The sequence below is a fragment of the Sebastes umbrosus genome, chromosome 8 (assembly GCF_015220745.1).
Source record: "Sebastes umbrosus isolate fSebUmb1 chromosome 8, fSebUmb1.pri, whole genome shotgun sequence".
NCBI lineage: Eukaryota > Metazoa > Chordata > Actinopteri > Perciformes > Sebastidae > Sebastes > Sebastes umbrosus.
Window position 1 is genome coordinate 14,605,276 of NC_051276.1, and position 17,198 is coordinate 14,622,473.

Below are 17,198 nucleotides of genomic sequence, written 5' to 3' on the forward strand. Positions count from 1 at the left end.
ATAATAGACCTGGGAAAATGTTTTTTGAGTTAGATTCTCACCATAAGCCTCACAAACAAACAAAACCATAATATATCCTTATCTGTAGGCCTGTTAATTATTAATCTAATAGGAGGAATTTAACAAGAAAGAGATGGAATAACTTCCATGACTTCCATACCATGAGTAACTTCCTTCTCATGTTACCATGCAGCACTACTTACACTCATTGGCTTAAGATGAGCAGTGATCTCTATGTCAGGTATGCTGTGGTACCAGTTGGATGACAGATTTCTCTGGACTTTCAAGTCCAGGCTGACCGGCATCAACAGCTCGGTCTCTCCCTGAAAACCTTCATCTATGTACGTTGTCCTGGAAGCAGCAACAACACACAAGTAATGAGAGACAAGAGTAAATGAGAACATTTAATCATAATTCCTAAATATGGCTGGCATCTAACCTGTACATCTTGAGGTCAGTCAGTCTCACAGTCATTATATCCACAACAGGTGGGATCTTAGCATCACTTTTAAAGGGCTGCTTGGCAAAGCGGTTCTTGACAGACAGCAGACCGAGGTCAGCTACAATGACATTGGAGGAAGAGGAGGATTGTGGCAGGAAGATGACGGGTGCATTGAAGTGGACGTCCAGAGCGATTCGGGTGGTCCGCTCTGCCAGCTCCTTCACACCTGACGCTGCCTTTCCTGCTGCCTGGACTGTCACCTCGGCCAGGGCCTCTTTAGCCTCCTGGAAGTTATTGATGAAGGCCTGAGAGGAAAAAAGAAACGAAAACAGCAGAATGAAGGAGAGAAATTAATTGGAGTTGGGATTGGAATGCAGAATAAACTTGGTACAAGGAAAAATTAACAATCTGTATATTCATCCTTAGTTTTAAGAGAGTTAGTTAAGTACTTTTTATTAAATTTAGATTTATGGCACTTTTAAAAATGTTGACTCATTTTATCATTACCTTATAAAAGAAACGGAAAGACTTGCATATTAATGAAATACTGCATGTGAGGCTCTACCATCATCATCCGTCACAAATGAACTGAAATGGGCCGACTGTTAAAATGTGATTCTTACCAGTATGGAGGAGACAAACTTGTTGAGGAAGATGACCTGGATGCATCCCACAGTCAGCGTGACAGAGGTGTCAACTTTAGACATGTCCAGATAGGCGTCTCCTTCTGTTGCGTCTGTGTAGTTTACCATGCGGAAGGCAAACACTTCCTTATCTGCTATAGACACGGCCTAAGAAATGAATGAGAGACAAGAAGAATTAAAGATTGACAGGGAAACACAAGTCAGAATCATCAGTCAGCTACCATTGGTATCCAGAACGACGTATGCTTAAGCTGTGTTCACACTACGAGCGACACAGCAACAGGCTACAAGTCATTGTCATTGGAAGCCGGTGACATGAAGCTACAAACTGAAGCCCAGCACTTGTCGCTGTGTGACGGACGTGATGCGCTACCAATAAAGTTGAGCTGGTTTCAAATTTTTTCAGTGCTCCAATGATGCGGTGAAGCATCAACCAATCATATATTTTTCTTTCATCTTGTTTTGTTCCATCTAAAAAAGGCCGTTAGCCAGTTCCCAGTCTGTTCCCAGTGCTATTTACACTTTACGAGCGCTTCAGCAACACTTCAACATCAACTCACCAATAATGTAGCTGGCCATGCTGGCCATTGTGTTGCTTTTGTCGCTCGTAGTGTGAACGTAGCGTTAGTGGTCAACATTTATCAATGCCAGAAACATAAGCAGTTAAAAACACAGGAAGAAAAGAAGTATAAATATAGATTTAAATACATTAATATATAAGAAAGAGGCAGTCCAAGAAGGCCACTTGCTGATTGTACCTTCTTGTAAAACGCATCTTTGTCGCAGTCTAGGATCACAATGTTCTTCAGGTTGGCCAGAACCTCCATCTCCTTTTTCCTCATCAGAACCTCAGAAACCAGACCTGGATGAGGAGGACCAAATGAGAAAGGTTGCATCATAAGACAATTTAGGAACTTTAGGTAGCAACAGGCTTGTTGCGGGGGTCATCAGAGGGGCACAGTAAACATGCAACACCATTTATGATTGAAGAAACAGTGACAATACAAGCAATATCAACAAATTGCAATGGAGAGGGACTGAATGTAATATATTGGGAGCAGGAGATGTCACAATACCTTCGATACTAATCTCAGAGATCCTGGCTTTCTGTCCTCGAATGAAAACCTTCAGACAGCGAAGATCAGCTCTGATGTGCAGATTCACCACATCTGCAAACTTTGACTTCTTTGTACCTGCGAGAAAAAGGTGACGAGAAAGAGAACGCAAGTAATTAAAGATGTATAGTGAAGACAACCACAGAAGAATGATGGCTTCTGAAAGGCTTTATTAGGTCCTGTTACTTTTTTTCCTTGGTACAGTAGCTTCCTCCTTCTTCTCTCCCTCCTTCTCTGCCTCTGCCTCGTCCTCCTCAGGGATGGTGGGGAGCTCGTCCTGCACTCCCTCTTTCTTAGTGGATGGGGGAAGGAGGTTGGTGAGGAAGTTCATGGTGTTGAGTAGAGCCTCTGTGTGGAGATGGACGTCCAGGGATGAGAAGGTCACCTGATGGGGAATGCAATGTCAAAATGTTAAAATATTAGTGTATTAGTACAGCAGAAATAATAACATAGAAGCATCTCAATTTGAATAACTAGTTAATTAACATTTCGCTCACCTTGATGAGCTGCTCTGTGTTGTGGTGTTGAGACTTGAACTCCGGGCCAGTCTTATCAGCCTAGAAAAGACATAAAGTCCTCAATGAGAAAGCCATCATTTCCTAATAGGAAAATAACCATTCAGGATACTGACAGATCTGTAATGAGTCTATTTTAACGTATGGTATCACACATACTTTAATATACTCCAGGGTGAGCAGGTCAACCTCTGTGTTGTCTAGAGTGGTGATCAGCTGAACCTGCTTATCTTCAGAATCTATACAAGGAGGAAACACATAAAACATGACAAATAAATACTGCAGTCAAGACTCACCTGACTTTTAACAAATGCTTATTAGAATATTTGTATTCATCAAACGTTAGCCAAATTAAGTTATGAAAAATGGGCCTCATGCAAGGACCACTCGTACGAACAGATTTGATATTAAGTGGATTGTATGAGTGATTTAGGAGAACTTGTCGCATTCACCAATTTTCTTGTATTTTGAATTTTCTCTTGGGTACAAACACATTTTACGAGAAGTCCAGACTGGTCGTAGGAGTCATGCGCAGTTAGTCTGCTGTCATCCAAACCTACGTTTTTTACTAATGGATTGGATATTTTATTACTTTGAAGCAATTTTGCGTTAATTGATTCATTTAAATTGGTCAATGATGCTATTCTATAACACTACAATATCCATATGAACATCTCAAACTGCAAAACGACTTAAATTATGCGCTAATCAAAGGTTATTTTGTCTCTGTATATAATAAGGTCAACGGGAAGTGTAACCAGGCGCTTCATGGCTGATTTACTTGTTTTGGATGCATGTCAGGCCCCATGATCAGGCTCTTGGAAGAGAGCATGTCGTCGCGCTGATATTAGCAGAGGACGTATAGCCTCATATGGTATCATTGGGGCGTTATTTAAGCTAATTTACAATTCACATGAATGCACATTCATTTACGCAAAGATGGCATTCATCATGTTTACGCAGGTCACTTACATAGTTATCTGAAGTTAGGAGCGTTTGCTGAATCTGATGTAGCACACTCGTACGAGCCCGCGGTACGAAAAAAAGTAAGACAAAGTTAAGACAAGAATACGAAGATGTTCTTGCATGAGGCCCATTGACTCCTGAACTGTCTGAGGTGACAAACAGTCTTGCAAGCATCTACTGACCCATGTATTCAGGGCACTTGAGGCAGATCTCTCGTAGGTAGGTGTTGGATGTCATGTCAAAGGTGCGTAGTTTCAGTTCCGTGCCCAGACCCTCAATGTCCAAGTGGAGCACTGTGACCTCCTGACTCCCAGACAGACGACACAACTGAACAGAAAACTAGATGAAAAAAGAGGAGGAAGAAAACATGTAGAGGGACAAAGGAAAAACAGATTAGATAATGGAAAGACGGCGGCACAGACTGTGTTTGTCACCTAGTTCAACAAGACCTCTCTGTACCTCACTGATTTCAAATGTCATGACAAAGTCCGTCATGTTCTTCTGACCATCTGAACTTTTTCTTTTGCTTAAGTTTACAGAGCGCAGCGGCATGGGGTTGTCTGGGAAGAATGTCTTATCCCCGACGGGAGAGCTGGGAGCATCGTAGAACAAATCTTCCTCTGACCCTGAGGGGTGACAAAAACCAAAAACACACACAATCACCCATCTGTTATACTGTAGGTACGCACACACAGACGAGTGGTGCAGAACGAGGAGGACATGGTTGTAGAACGTGCAGCGAGACTTACCCAATGAGGTGATGCTGATGGTCTCACATGACTCGAACATGAGAGAGGAGCGCTGGTCAGCTAAGTTCAGAGGTCTTCTGGGAGTGAGCTGTGGGGTGAACTGCCTTGGCTGAGAAGGAAATAACACCAAAACCGAACCATACCAGCAAAAATGTATTAGCGCACTGAATTCATTTAAATCTGTTATCAATAAAGTACAAAGTGAAAAGCAAAAGCGCCTATTTGGCAATATTTCAGATTTAAACCCAATGATAATAGAGAACCATAACGTTAATAAGGCAATCTGTAAACGTTTAGTATGAAGCCGTGCAGAGGGTGCAGCGGTCACAGCCGATGTGCACAGGGTGGCGGCACCGGGTGGAAACCTGCGGCCCCGCAGCGAAAGCTTGACCGGAGAGGTCAGACACACAGACATCCAATGTTAAATCTCAAAGTAAGCGCTCTACAGATATTGACCGTCATCTTTTCTTGTAAAATGTCCGGTGTAATCGGTAACACCAGTTTTGTCACAGGTTTATTAAACGGTGGGAAAATTTCCTCACCGTGACATCCCTAATACCTGTCTTATTTTATTTCTCCATTCTCTTATTTCTCCGAAGAACGAAAACACTAAACTGTAGAAGAAAATAATTTTGCCCAAAATCGTTATTTTGTTTTTTTCCCTCTAGGTAATTTATCCGAAGAGGGCCATCTAAGGAGCATCCTGCTGTTCTTACCTTTGAAGTGGCGGATGGAGCAGAGCCGTGTGCAGCAGGTCTGCTCTCAGGCAGTGGGATACTGTCTACCAGCTCCAGAACATTTCGAAGTTTGACATCAGAAATACGAAGAGACAGCAGAGGGAGCTCTCCAGACATCTTATATCTGGAACACAATTACAAATACAGAAATACACACGCAAACGTATGAGCTTTAACTTTAGTGTGCATAGCATCTTTAACCCTTACAACATGGGAAAGAAAATAACTGGACGTATGGGGAAAACATACTTTGCCATGCGGGAGTCTGTGATGACCATCGCCCTGCTGAAAACCACTTTTAGATCCACTGGCTCTAGAATGTGAAGCGGTGACTGTCTCTGCTTACGGGCCTTTTTCCAATCGCCATCTATCACACAGAAAATGTTTTACATTTCTTTTTATTCCTCACACACAAAAACAAACACATACAAAACGTTTTTGTTGCAACGATGTATATGTATGATCGTTCCCTTAACACCAAACATCTTCACTGCTTTGAGACAATATTTTCAAACGTCTGTATTATTTTCAAGACAAAGTATAGCCAACTAGAGTTAACCACTGAATTTTCCCAATCCAGTTTTCTTTGTATAAACTGTTATAATGTAAAATGTATTGACAATATCTAAAAAGTCTGAGCTTCCCGACTTTCAAACAGTATCTTGAATAAACACTCAAACAACCTTTGACAGGCGCATGCTCTCGTGTCATGTGTACCTGGTTTGCTATAAAGCAACTGCAGGCTGCTGAGCTGTATGTCAAAGCAGTCGTATGCTCTGGACATGATGTCTTCAATGTTGCTGGAGAACGCTGACAGCTGAGGCAGATGCTTCTTGCTTTGACTGGACATCTGGAAAGACAACAACATCAAAATATTCAAACTTTGTATCTCTAATGCCTTCAAATGAAGCCTTTGGAAAACAACCCAAAAGGCTCATATACTCAAACTCAAAAGAAGGATTGTGACACAATTTTGTGTGGGTTGGTTTTTCAGCCCAGTGTCAAGCTTTGCACTCTCTGACCTTGAAATGTCCAAGATCCAACAGTAGGATGTTCTGAGTGCCGTTGTAAAAGCCCGTCTGTGGAACGATGACATAGGAAGCCATCAGGTTCACCTTCAGGTCGAGAACTTTTTGCGTTTCGATCACATACATCAAACCTAAAAAAACAAAATGTCATTAACTTATCAATCATAGCCAGAACAGACAAAACAATAGATCAGCTTTGTGATCAAACAGAGTAGACTTACATGGCATAACTATTATTTTTATTTCATTGATGATGATGATAGAAACAAATCTTGATAAAGTCTAACATCAAGTACTACGGTCTGCATCACGTTTGTAATATGCAGATTATGATCATAGATCTATAATAAGCACTGATTTAGTTATTGGCTGAATTTAGTTGGATGGAAAACATGCCATTCAGTAATTTGCTCATTTTATAGCAGATGTGGGTCCAGTGAACACTGATACGTTGAAGTTTCCACGAAGCCTTGAGTTCGGCATTTTGGCCATCGCCATCATGTTTTTTTGCAACCAGAAGTGATACAAGAGGGTGGAGCTAAGTACAACGAGCGCTGAATAAAACATTTTTAGGCGACCAAAATGTTAATATTAACTTTCATGAACTGAAAACACACTGTGAAATGGTTAAAGTTGTAAAACGAAAATACAGACATCTCCTAGACCGGACAACACCATGGGAGCAACCTGTCAATCACAAGGTAGCCACGCCTTAAAGCATACCCTGCTTTATGGTCTATTTGACTCTAAATGGGACCATAATTTACTAAATGAACATCATGCTGTATTGAAGAAGACTTGAAACTAGTGATTGAGACCATAAACTCATGTTCACAATTTTTACTGAGGTAATAAATCAAGTGAGAAGTAGGTTCATCTTCTCATAGACTTCTATACAATCAGACTTCTTTTTGCAACCAGAGGAGTCGCCCCCTGCTGGCTGTTAGAAAGAATGAAAGTTTAAGGCACTTCAGTATTGGCTTCACTTCTCAGACCCGGAGGTTGCCCACTGAGGACAGCCTGCTCTCTGTTGTCGAGAACTTTTCACCACCACCATCGCCTATGCCAGCGGATTTCACCAACGAATCAGACAGGGGTGAAGAAAGAAAACAACGACAAAGAAGCTGTTTTTGGAGTGAGGCAGTACATGTATGAGCCACAATCCGAAGCCAGCAGAACTGGACGGAGTCATCAACATTTTTTATCGTTTTCCAGGAAATGACGAACTCTAAAAATACCATTGAAAATACCTACTAAACGACCTTGTTGGCATTGTTGGGCCTATACTGGCATATAGGTGACGACCAGCGCAATACATATGTGATAAACAACTTAAACACCTATTTTGATTTCATGGGAACTTTAAAGGGACTATTTGTAACTTTCAGAATTGCTTGTTAACAGCGACACCTGTGGCCGTGAAATCAACGAAAGTCAGCGTCAAGCTCGCGCTTGCTCGCTCTAAATATACCTGAATGAGCATCGCTCAAAACAGTGAGGCGACACATGTCAGCTAAAAACACAATATCACACTATATTTCAGCACCCGGTCGGTAACGAGACGACAACGTTTCACTTCAAAAGACACGGGAAACCTCTGTTGGTTTGGTGGAGCTGCAGCATTTATTTCTGCACAAACGTCCCCTGTGCATTCACTAGATATTCTCAGAGCTAAACTAACTCTTCTGCAGTGTGGAGTGAGCGCACGTTCACGTCTAGAAGTGGAGCGAGTACGCGAGAACGCGCTCGCTGTCTGAGTGAAGGCAAGCAGGCAGAGGAGACGAGGCAGCGGCCACACGCGAACGCGCATATGCGAGCGCGCATGTGTCCCGACCCGGTACATTTATACGCTTAGAAAGTTACAAACAGTCCCTTTAAGTAAATGGTGAAACACCTTTCAAATGTTCATCCCTAAATTGCAGTATGATATATTTTCAATATCATAGAGCCTTGCTGAATGTACCATAATCATGCCATGTAAGAAAAACTTGAACTTGAAACTTCATCGAACAATCTGAGTAAACAATCAGTCTCAGAGAGTTGAGACCAGGGTGATATACAGCAGATGTTTGTGTACGTGTATGTGCGACTAACCGGTGGCTGTGCGGTCTCTAAACTGCTCCAGTTTCATGAGGGTTGCGTTGGTGAGCTCATCCAGCTGCAGGTCGTCAGGAGGCATGAAGAACGCTGACATGCTGTTCACTGTTGTCTACACAGACACACAAATAAACAATACATTTGATATGTTTTTTTTAATGCTCATGCTGTACATGCACACTGACAGACACCACTCACAGCATCATAGATGATTTCCAGCGGTTGTGATTCCACATGAAGCCGTTGGTTAGCGCTTTCATCCAACGGGTTGGTCTCAAACAAGAAGATGAGCAGCGGGGTCCCTGTTCCTGTGGCTGCCTTCCTTGATGACAGGATGATGGGTGCAGGCCGGTCAATGGCCAGGCCGGTGACTTCAAACAAAGTAAGCTCGGCTGTGAGTCTGATAAAAAGAGGAAAAGAAACTAAATGTCAGTGCCACCCATGCCAGGATCCTAAGGATGAGATATACTGTATTGGGGCAAAAGGGGTGGCTGTATGTTGTCCACCCTGCTGAATAAATAAAAGACCAGCTACAACATTCCCTTACAGGGATTTGGTGTTAAGGAGGATTGTTATTTAATTGACTAAAAGTAAAACCACAAACTGCTTCTACTGGTTCTAGCGATAATTTGCTAATCAGTGTTTTTTTAAATATAGTATTCATAGGTTATCTATTCAATTTTTAATGAAACACAAACAAAAGTGCTTGTGCTAAATGCTTTTTTTTTTTTTTTAAATGAAAAAACTATTTATACTATTTGCACTGGAGACCAGACTCTTCAAAACATGTAGTACAAATATTATCAAAGCCATGGATGTCCCCCCAAAAAAACAGAAAGCTATGACAAACTTGATGGCTTGTGCTCCAGATCTCTGTGTGAGCTCGGACTTGAGCTCTCCCACAGTCAGCCTGATGATCTCATTTTTGTCCTTGTTGTCTTTGAAGGACACGGTCAGCCTCTCCATGTGGAAATTCACCTTCATGTCCTCAAACTATAAACAAATGACAACATAGTACATAATCAAAGTGTCTCATACAGTATTTGCATTTTGATCTTAGTAATATTGTTTAAAGGAATACTTCACCCCCAAAATGACTATTTGTATATCAATTACTCACCCTGTGTTACCTTGAATTTGTGAAGAAAACTTTATTTTTCTCGCGTGTCTCCACGGTGAACGAAGAATCAAAAAACTGAGAAAAGTCTCGATGAATTCAAGTAAATGGAGTCACCTTTAATAACAGCAAAACTGCACTTCAAAACATCCGTTTACAAACTCTCACACAACCCCATGCAGTATAATCCAAGTAATTTATCCAGTCGTTTCTTGAATTTCCCTCGGGATCAATAAAGTTACTGTCTATCTATCTATCCATCTATCTATCTATCTATCTATCTATCGTATCCTCACTACTTCCCATACACATGCATCTTCACTAAAACCGTACTATTCAAAACACTTCCGCATAAACAGTCTCACACTTGAGCAGGCGACGAGTACAAAGCGTTTTAAATAGTAAGGTTTTAACGAAGATGCATGTGTTTGGGAAGTAGTGAGCATACGACTAGATGAATGAGACTTGGATTATACTGCACGAGTTGTGTTAGTTTGTAAACAGATGTTTTGATATAGTTTTCCTGTTGTCAAACGCAGCCCCCATTTACTTCAATTCATCAACAATTTTCTCCGTTCATTGTTCACCATGGAGGCATGCGAGAGAAATAATGATCTCTTCAAGAATTCAAGGTAACACGGGGTGAGTGATTGATACACAAATGATCATTTTGGGGGTGAAGTATTCCTTTAAGGGGGATGGAGAGCCAAACGGAAGTGTATTATTAGTTGACAGGTGGGTGTCGAGGGGAAGTGACTCACATTCTTTGGCAGGTTGGGATTAGCAGCGGTCTCACTGTATCCAATGGCAGTGTAGAGTTTGGCTTTCTCAGCGGGGGTTAACAGCTCATCAAAACCTGAGATAGAGAAACAGAGAGAATAAATGGAATAGAAAGATTATGAGGAGAAGGAAAAGCATTGGCTAACACCATAAACTGCTACAACAAAAATACACTGGAGCACTTTGCTTTGGTCTTGTTAGCCACATGTGTATATTATCTTTTATGTACATGTCTTGCTGTTTTCTACATCCTACCTCCGGTCTTGGGCTCATTTGTTTCTGTAGCTGCCTCTCCTCCCCAATTCCACATCCAGCTCACCCAACCCTGAGTCTCCTCTTCCTCCATCTTGAGCCCTGCACGGTAAATGTGTAGGCCCGCCTTGCTTGCCTGGGGAAGTAAAAAAAAAGACAGTTGAGAGCTCAAACTTTTTTACAATTTTCAAACAAATGAGAAATCTTACCCTGACACAGAGCGATTAAAACATCTCAACTATTTGTATAGAAAATGTTATCCATATGCTGGCAGTTGACTTCGGCATATTTCCATCTGAGTATTAAGGCTAAGCTTAAACAGTTTTCTCTATTCAGTTTGTCAGTACAGAGATAAATCAAAGAAGCACATGTTTACTGCATTATGTGTCACATGAAATTAAATTATAATTTTTCAATCAATATTTATTAGCAATAAATTTCATGAGATATATTCTGTAAAATTACAGTCTATACCAAAGTGCTGTGCAGGAAAGACAATATTATGTAAGAATCACAGTTGCGACACTTCAGCCAAAACCTCTACCACTAGATGCTGACAACGGTTACCACTGTCTGCTTTGTGCTTAGTCTTGTATCACTTTGGTCATATGTGGTATGTTAGTGGAAACATACAGTACATTTCCAAAAAGGAATTGTACTCTGCATCATTTCTGCGTCGATATTGTTCTTAAATCCATTGGCATGAATGGAAAAGTATTGTTTTCTGTAACCGTGGAAAGTAGAATAGTGGAGATATAAGGATTAAAAGGATATTTGAGCACAGAATTTGGTAGCTACAATACTGCAGTCACTGTGGTTTATTCTACAGATACAGTACAGTACAAAGTAAGCACACAAAGTGAAGTTGCCAGCTATTCAGTAGGTGAGACAGAGCTTACCTCCACCTCAGCCTGCTGTCTGGCCAACGTGATGTTAAAAATATCCAAGGTCTTCTCAGGATCCTGGGAATAGACAAGACAAGCTGATTAGAGCTTTTAGCAGCTTCCTGCTACTCCATGCAGGAAGGCATCAATTACTAAATGTCCACTATTAATCACAGGAATGGAAAAGATGATGCTTACTGGGCAGAGCAGAGAAGAGACTTTAGATTTAATGTTGCAATTCTCTCTGAGGTACACAATCAATCTCAGATGCACTTCAATCAATCCTTTCAAAGGGTTGAAAACAAGATAAGTGGGTAATTATGGCTAGAGCAAAGCATCACTGAAAGGATATTGAGAAGGTAATATCTTTGTAATTAACTACTTGCATATTATATTACATTTACATTTCATAGAGGCAATGAATTATGGTTACTGTAGTCAAGTAGGTATTTGCCAGCGTACAATGGGGCAGAAACAGCAGGTCTGAACCTGAGAATAGGGAGCAATGCTTTTAACCTTCCCTTCCCTTCCCTTCCTTATCTACCCACTTTGGCCTCTGCACCAACAAATCCTCATTTCACTTTCATAAAATTCAAATACATCTTACTGGCATGACAGATACAGGATCTGTCAAAGCATTTGCAAACAAATATATATGAATAATAATGGATGTGTGGTAAAGACATTAAAAACAGAATTCCAAATAATGTAAGCAATGTACTCATTTTATCTATTTGAAATCAAAGCATCATAATGCGGGAAAGACATTTCTTCTAATAATCAAAGACTTAAATTTATCCAGAACTTGGCGACATTGAAAGAAAAAAAAGAAAATGTTGTGTTCACCCCTTCTCCTAATATCATATGAAGCTGTCAGTGGTTCAGATATTAAGGATCTGAAGAGTAGGGCTGCCCCCTCTTAGTCGATTAGTCGACTAATTGGTCATTTTGGTCTTAACTGACTAAGATTTCTTCACATGATTAGTCATTTATTATGCTTTTTTTCATGCTGAATGACTTATTTCCAAGAATCTTATGAAATAAAATTGAATGAGTGGTAGTTGACTAAGAATTTCTTTGGTCGAGGACAGTCCTACATAAGAGATAAAAGTGCGACACTAGATATCGCCTTCCCATCCCCCCGCTCAGGTCAGCTCAGTTCAGCCCTGTCCCACCTGGAGTTCCTTGAGCAGCTCCTCGCTGGGCTTCTTGCTGGTGATTTTGGCCTTGTAGAGCTCTCGGTAGCGTTTCACCATCTGCCGGTGACTGCGAATGTGCTGCCATGACCACATGTGGAGACGAGGCTTCACATCCACCTCCAGGATGCCTGTGATCACGTACCTCCACCTGCAAGGTCCGACAACAGAAGCTCAGAGTCAACTTCACAATCTGCAATATTAAGTATCAACACATGCAAGGGTGGTTAAATGTCATATGTGGCATTCAAAAATCATAGTAAAATTGTAAAAGTGTTTTCACACCATATGTGGGTATTCTTGTTAACGTGGACCGCGGGTCTGTATTTCCTGTATGGGAGATTCCGTGACATCATATCCACTGAGCCCAGCAGCTCCAGGATGCTAATGTACTGGAAAGACAGGAAGTAAGCAATTACTTACTGGCGAAGAGTACTGACAGAAGTGCATTTATCATCACTGAACAATTTTTTATTTGCTACTATTTTTAAACACAACACCTACCTGGGGTCTGTTGAGTTCAATGGCCACCTCACTGAGATTGACCATTAGGTCCACTTTGGGAAAGGAGAAGTCCACATCTGACCTGGGATTCATCCGCAATTTAGCGCCCGCTGAGATAGGACGAAAAACTGTGGACCAGCAACAAGGAATAGATTATTAAAAGCAAATTGTTCACCTTGGCTTAATGATGTTTTTATGAAAAATGTGAATAAATGATTACAGTGGGACACTCACTGAAGTCATGGCTGATAGAAAAGGTGTTGTTTGTGTCCATGCTGCTCTGGAGACATTGCTACAAAAAGACAAATGTAGAGGAACTTCGTTTACATTTTACATTTTTTTCTTCACTCAATATTTGCTTAACCTCTAAACATATTTCATTTCTTTTCGTTGCTGCTTTAACAACATGCAGAAGTAAACCATCACAACACCAAATTTATAAACATTCTACTCATTGGGCTTATTCTAGAAAGAGCCTTTGTGGATGAAATGAATGGTTAACAAAATCTGCATTGATCTCTGAAGGATTTGCAGAGGCCTTTTTCCAATATTCCCCAAGATAATTTAATTGCAAAGGCTTTAAAAGGATTCTTCATATTGTTACTTTGACACGGTTCTGCTGCCTGAAAGTGAAAGCTGGCAGGCTGACATTGTTCTGTGTGCCCACAATAATGAGGTTGTGTCTTCAGCCTCAATAAAGCAGAATAAGACAGACAATGACAAAACTAAATCCAAGCTGTTGGAGACAAGGTACAACACAGTAATAAGATAAGATCAAACTTTATTGTCCCTTCACACGGAAATTTGTCTTGCATCACATGCTCCAAATAGTCAACAGAATAACATAAAACAGCACTAAAAAACATCTGCAAGGTCACTCTCCAGCAACATCTAGCAGCATCTGAGAAAAACACACCCTCACGCACTCATACACAAACATATCCCACATCCAAAAATAATAGGGGGACTCACCAAGGCCTCATCTGCACTGTGATTGGAGAAGAGTAAAGAGTTGACATTCCAGTAGGCAAACAAGTTGTCTAATTGAACCAACTGAGAAGAAGGAAAACACAAAGCAATTAGAGTAGTGCAGATGCTTATCGTGAGGACGAAACATAACTGACAGTGTACAATGATTTCTTATGTTTTGAACGGGGTCAAAAGTAAGGTTATGAGGAAATAAAATAGGTTCCTAGAGCAACTGCTGACAAACTGAACCAACTGGTTCAAATTGCCAAAAAGGTTAGATTAAGTTTGAGTTTAAAGTAATCAAATGCAATGACAAAAAAAAGATGCAGTGTTACACAGGATACATTTGATATTTCCTATAAAATATAAATGTATAGATTAGAAAGTACATAAGGCATAAGTGGTTGAATTTCTTACCTTGAAGAAAAGCCGGGAATTCTCATCCAAAAGTCTGGGATTCCAGTTCTCATCAGATGTCTGGAAAGGTCAAACAAGCAGTGAGATATTCATGAGATTAATTGATTTTTTCACATACTGTATATATAATTATGTTAATAATTAAGTTAAATTTGATGTATTAATTCATGATCAAGAACACCTTAATTGCTGAATGTAATATAGGATATAATCTGATAGAAGGGACATTACAAAACATTACCTGAAGACTGAGGTTTTTAAGTGACACTCCAAATGACAAAGGACAGTTTGGATTAGTGACCTGTGGAAAACAAACAAGAGAAATTAGGTTTAAGCCTATAGACTGATTAAGATTATACTGTATTTACTTTGCATGATCCATGCTGTCATTGTTGTGGGATATAAAGTGCAACCACTTCTTGTTCCCTGTGTTTATCACTTACTGCTTACTTTACAAACACAAATTTGAGTTATACTGCACATAAGGTAACTCAGTTTGAATACTCACATCATCTTCATAGCGTACGTGGATGTTAGAGATCTTGACCTGCAGGTTTTTGATGACCTGAGTGACAAGCTTCTCCACAAAGGTGTCCTGCTTTTCCACATCAGGGCTCTCTGTCAAACACAGACCAATATGATACATATGAGACCTGATCTGGTCCTGCAGCTTTCCTGAAGCTTTACTTTACTTTTTAACAAAATTATAAATCTTTCTTTGCATTCCTTTACATTGTTTTTAAGTACAACATACCATCATCAAGTTGGCATCTTTTAATTTTTAGTTATATGTTTTTTCACCAGAAGTTATTCATTTTGGTTGTTTTTCACTCTTCCTCACTTACACTCTTACAGCTTGGCTAAGAATGTCTCTGAAACCTGTCAAACAGCTCACACATGTTTACACACACATTCCCCTTAAAATCGAAGTTGAACCCTGACCTTGCTCGGCAGCCTTCAGCTTTGTGTCCTCTATCCGCTGTAGCTCCCTCTGACGAGCCTCCTGTAGCTGCTTCTCCTCCTTTTCTGCATCATACTTTATACCTGGAAAGAACGGGATCAATACAAACTACTATTTGTATGTACATCTCTGAAAACAATTAAATATACAAAAGGTTACGCTTGAGTTTCCTGTTTGTCCTGACAAGTACTTTAGGATCATGAATAAGTGAGAGACCTTCTTTGTCCGACTAATGTGCTACATGTTGTTGTTTCTGCTAATCATAAGGGTTATTCATTACACTGAACATGATATTCCTCAGTCATTAAAATGCAAAGATATTTTATAGTGTTTTTAAATTTTTAAAATGTAGGCACTGTATGTGTCTACTGAAATGGTGGGAATCAACAACATGATGCTATAAAGTATGATGAGTACTTTAATCTCTAAATGTATTTAGCTGGACATAGATGATGATCTTACTTGCTGTGGGTACTATGAGCAGATAGACGCCATCCAGTGTCGCCTCTACTGACTGGGTGTAGAGGTTCTTCCATGGTATCTTTAGCTCCAGCCGTCCTATTAACAGAAACTCAAAATGAGAAAATCCTCTTCTGTAACAAGGGGAAGGTGGCAGATAGGAACAGTAACTACATCTCACCTATATGACCGGCTCTCACTTTAAAAGGAATGTCAAGTTGACTCTGAAAACAAAACAACAGTAAATCATTGCAACACAAATTCATCACGAATGCCAGAATGTAATGACTTGCTTACTTACTTATACATTTATTTGCAACTTACCAAGGCATTTTCCTTTATTTCAAGATTCCTAAGAACAGCATCACCTGTGATGACAGGAGTATTTGTTTACTGATTGTTAATATGTACATTTTGATAGGAAAAACAGATTACTATTGTGTTATGTGGCTCATAGAAACACTGTCAAATCTGTGATGGAATTTTCTGTCAATTCCTCTCTCCTTGGTAGGGTCAGAGTGTTTCTCAGAGTGTCCCTCTGTTGACATTATTGGGTTGGATTCCTGTCTAGGGGAGCCGCCGTTATCTGTACAGCTGTGTCTGTAGTAGGGACCATAGAGCCAGTTGCTGGGGCAACCAGAGATCAGAGATCAGAGATGCCAGAGGAACCGAGTGAGTCAAAACATGATGAGGGTAAAACACTGAGCACAAGGGAGGAAGGGCAGAGTTGTGAGGCTTTCATGCAGAGAGCACCTCAATGGTGGAGACCTGAGAATTGCTCCTTGATCAAGCTTCAATAAACCTTCTGTGTAAGACATCAACAGCTCCGGGGCCTCTTCCTTCCTATTGAGTTAACTTGTGTATCAGAAATTCCACCACAAAATCTACAGAGGAGGTCTTTTGCCTATGTCTATTGATTTAATTCAACACTCAGGCAACGGAAAACATGTTATTAAAGCCATTCAGATAGATAGATATATAGATATATAAATAGATAGATAGATAGATAGATAGATAGATAGATAGTAACTTTATTGATCCTGAGGGAAATTCAAGTTTCCAGCATCACAGTTCCATAGTGCAAAACATGTTAGTAAAAAGGCAGTAAAAAAGTTAGTAGTGCAAAGTACAAAAAAATATACCAGATATAAAAATACAAGGAGATGAAGAAAACTGTCAAAACTGAATATAGTGCAGGGTAACAGCTGTGATACAAGACTATTAAAAAGTGCAGAAGAGACTGTTAAAAATGAGTATAGTGCAGGGTAACTCCAGTAGCTTAGTCTAAAGTGCACTGTGTGCATTATTGTCATTATTCATGGCAGGTTCGGTGAAACTAAGGGATTACCTCTGTGGTTTAGCGGTT

General features: G+C 40.2%; 1 protein-coding gene across 3 annotated transcripts in view; it reads right to left on the minus strand.

The window, feature by feature from the left end:
* vps13a (vacuolar protein sorting 13 homolog A) overlaps positions 1-17,198 on the minus strand; it is a 45,667-nt gene that overhangs the window by 26,858 nt on the left and 1,611 nt on the right. For all 3 annotated transcript variants that reach the window (XM_037777662.1, XM_037777661.1, XM_037777663.1), the window contains exons 2-34: positions 16,157-16,200; positions 16,014-16,056; positions 15,836-15,931; positions 15,355-15,456; positions 14,921-15,030; positions 14,654-14,713; positions 14,413-14,472; positions 13,999-14,079; positions 13,261-13,318; positions 13,027-13,154; positions 12,808-12,914; positions 12,502-12,673; positions 11,342-11,404; positions 10,446-10,578; positions 10,172-10,266; positions 9,144-9,286; positions 8,492-8,693; positions 8,291-8,405; positions 6,191-6,327; positions 5,886-6,018; positions 5,418-5,535; positions 5,148-5,292; positions 4,432-4,540; positions 4,142-4,308; positions 3,865-4,021; positions 2,876-2,955; positions 2,699-2,758; positions 2,388-2,586; positions 2,163-2,279; positions 1,845-1,948; positions 1,066-1,233; positions 440-747; positions 204-351 (exon numbers count right to left, since the gene is read on the minus strand). In XM_037777662.1, the coding sequence (XP_037633590.1) occupies positions 204-351; positions 440-747; positions 1,066-1,233; positions 1,845-1,948; positions 2,163-2,279; positions 2,388-2,586; positions 2,699-2,758; positions 2,876-2,955; positions 3,865-4,021; positions 4,142-4,308; positions 4,432-4,540; positions 5,148-5,292; positions 5,418-5,535; positions 5,886-6,018; positions 6,191-6,327; positions 8,291-8,405; positions 8,492-8,693; positions 9,144-9,286; positions 10,172-10,266; positions 10,446-10,578; positions 11,342-11,404; positions 12,502-12,673; positions 12,808-12,914; positions 13,027-13,154; positions 13,261-13,318; positions 13,999-14,079; positions 14,413-14,472; positions 14,654-14,713; positions 14,921-15,030; positions 15,355-15,456; positions 15,836-15,931; positions 16,014-16,056; positions 16,157-16,200 (3,962 nt within the window). The remainder of the gene's footprint in view (positions 1-203; positions 352-439; positions 748-1,065; positions 1,234-1,844; positions 1,949-2,162; positions 2,280-2,387; positions 2,587-2,698; positions 2,759-2,875; positions 2,956-3,864; positions 4,022-4,141; positions 4,309-4,431; positions 4,541-5,147; positions 5,293-5,417; positions 5,536-5,885; positions 6,019-6,190; positions 6,328-8,290; positions 8,406-8,491; positions 8,694-9,143; positions 9,287-10,171; positions 10,267-10,445; positions 10,579-11,341; positions 11,405-12,501; positions 12,674-12,807; positions 12,915-13,026; positions 13,155-13,260; positions 13,319-13,998; positions 14,080-14,412; positions 14,473-14,653; positions 14,714-14,920; positions 15,031-15,354; positions 15,457-15,835; positions 15,932-16,013; positions 16,057-16,156; positions 16,201-17,198) is intronic.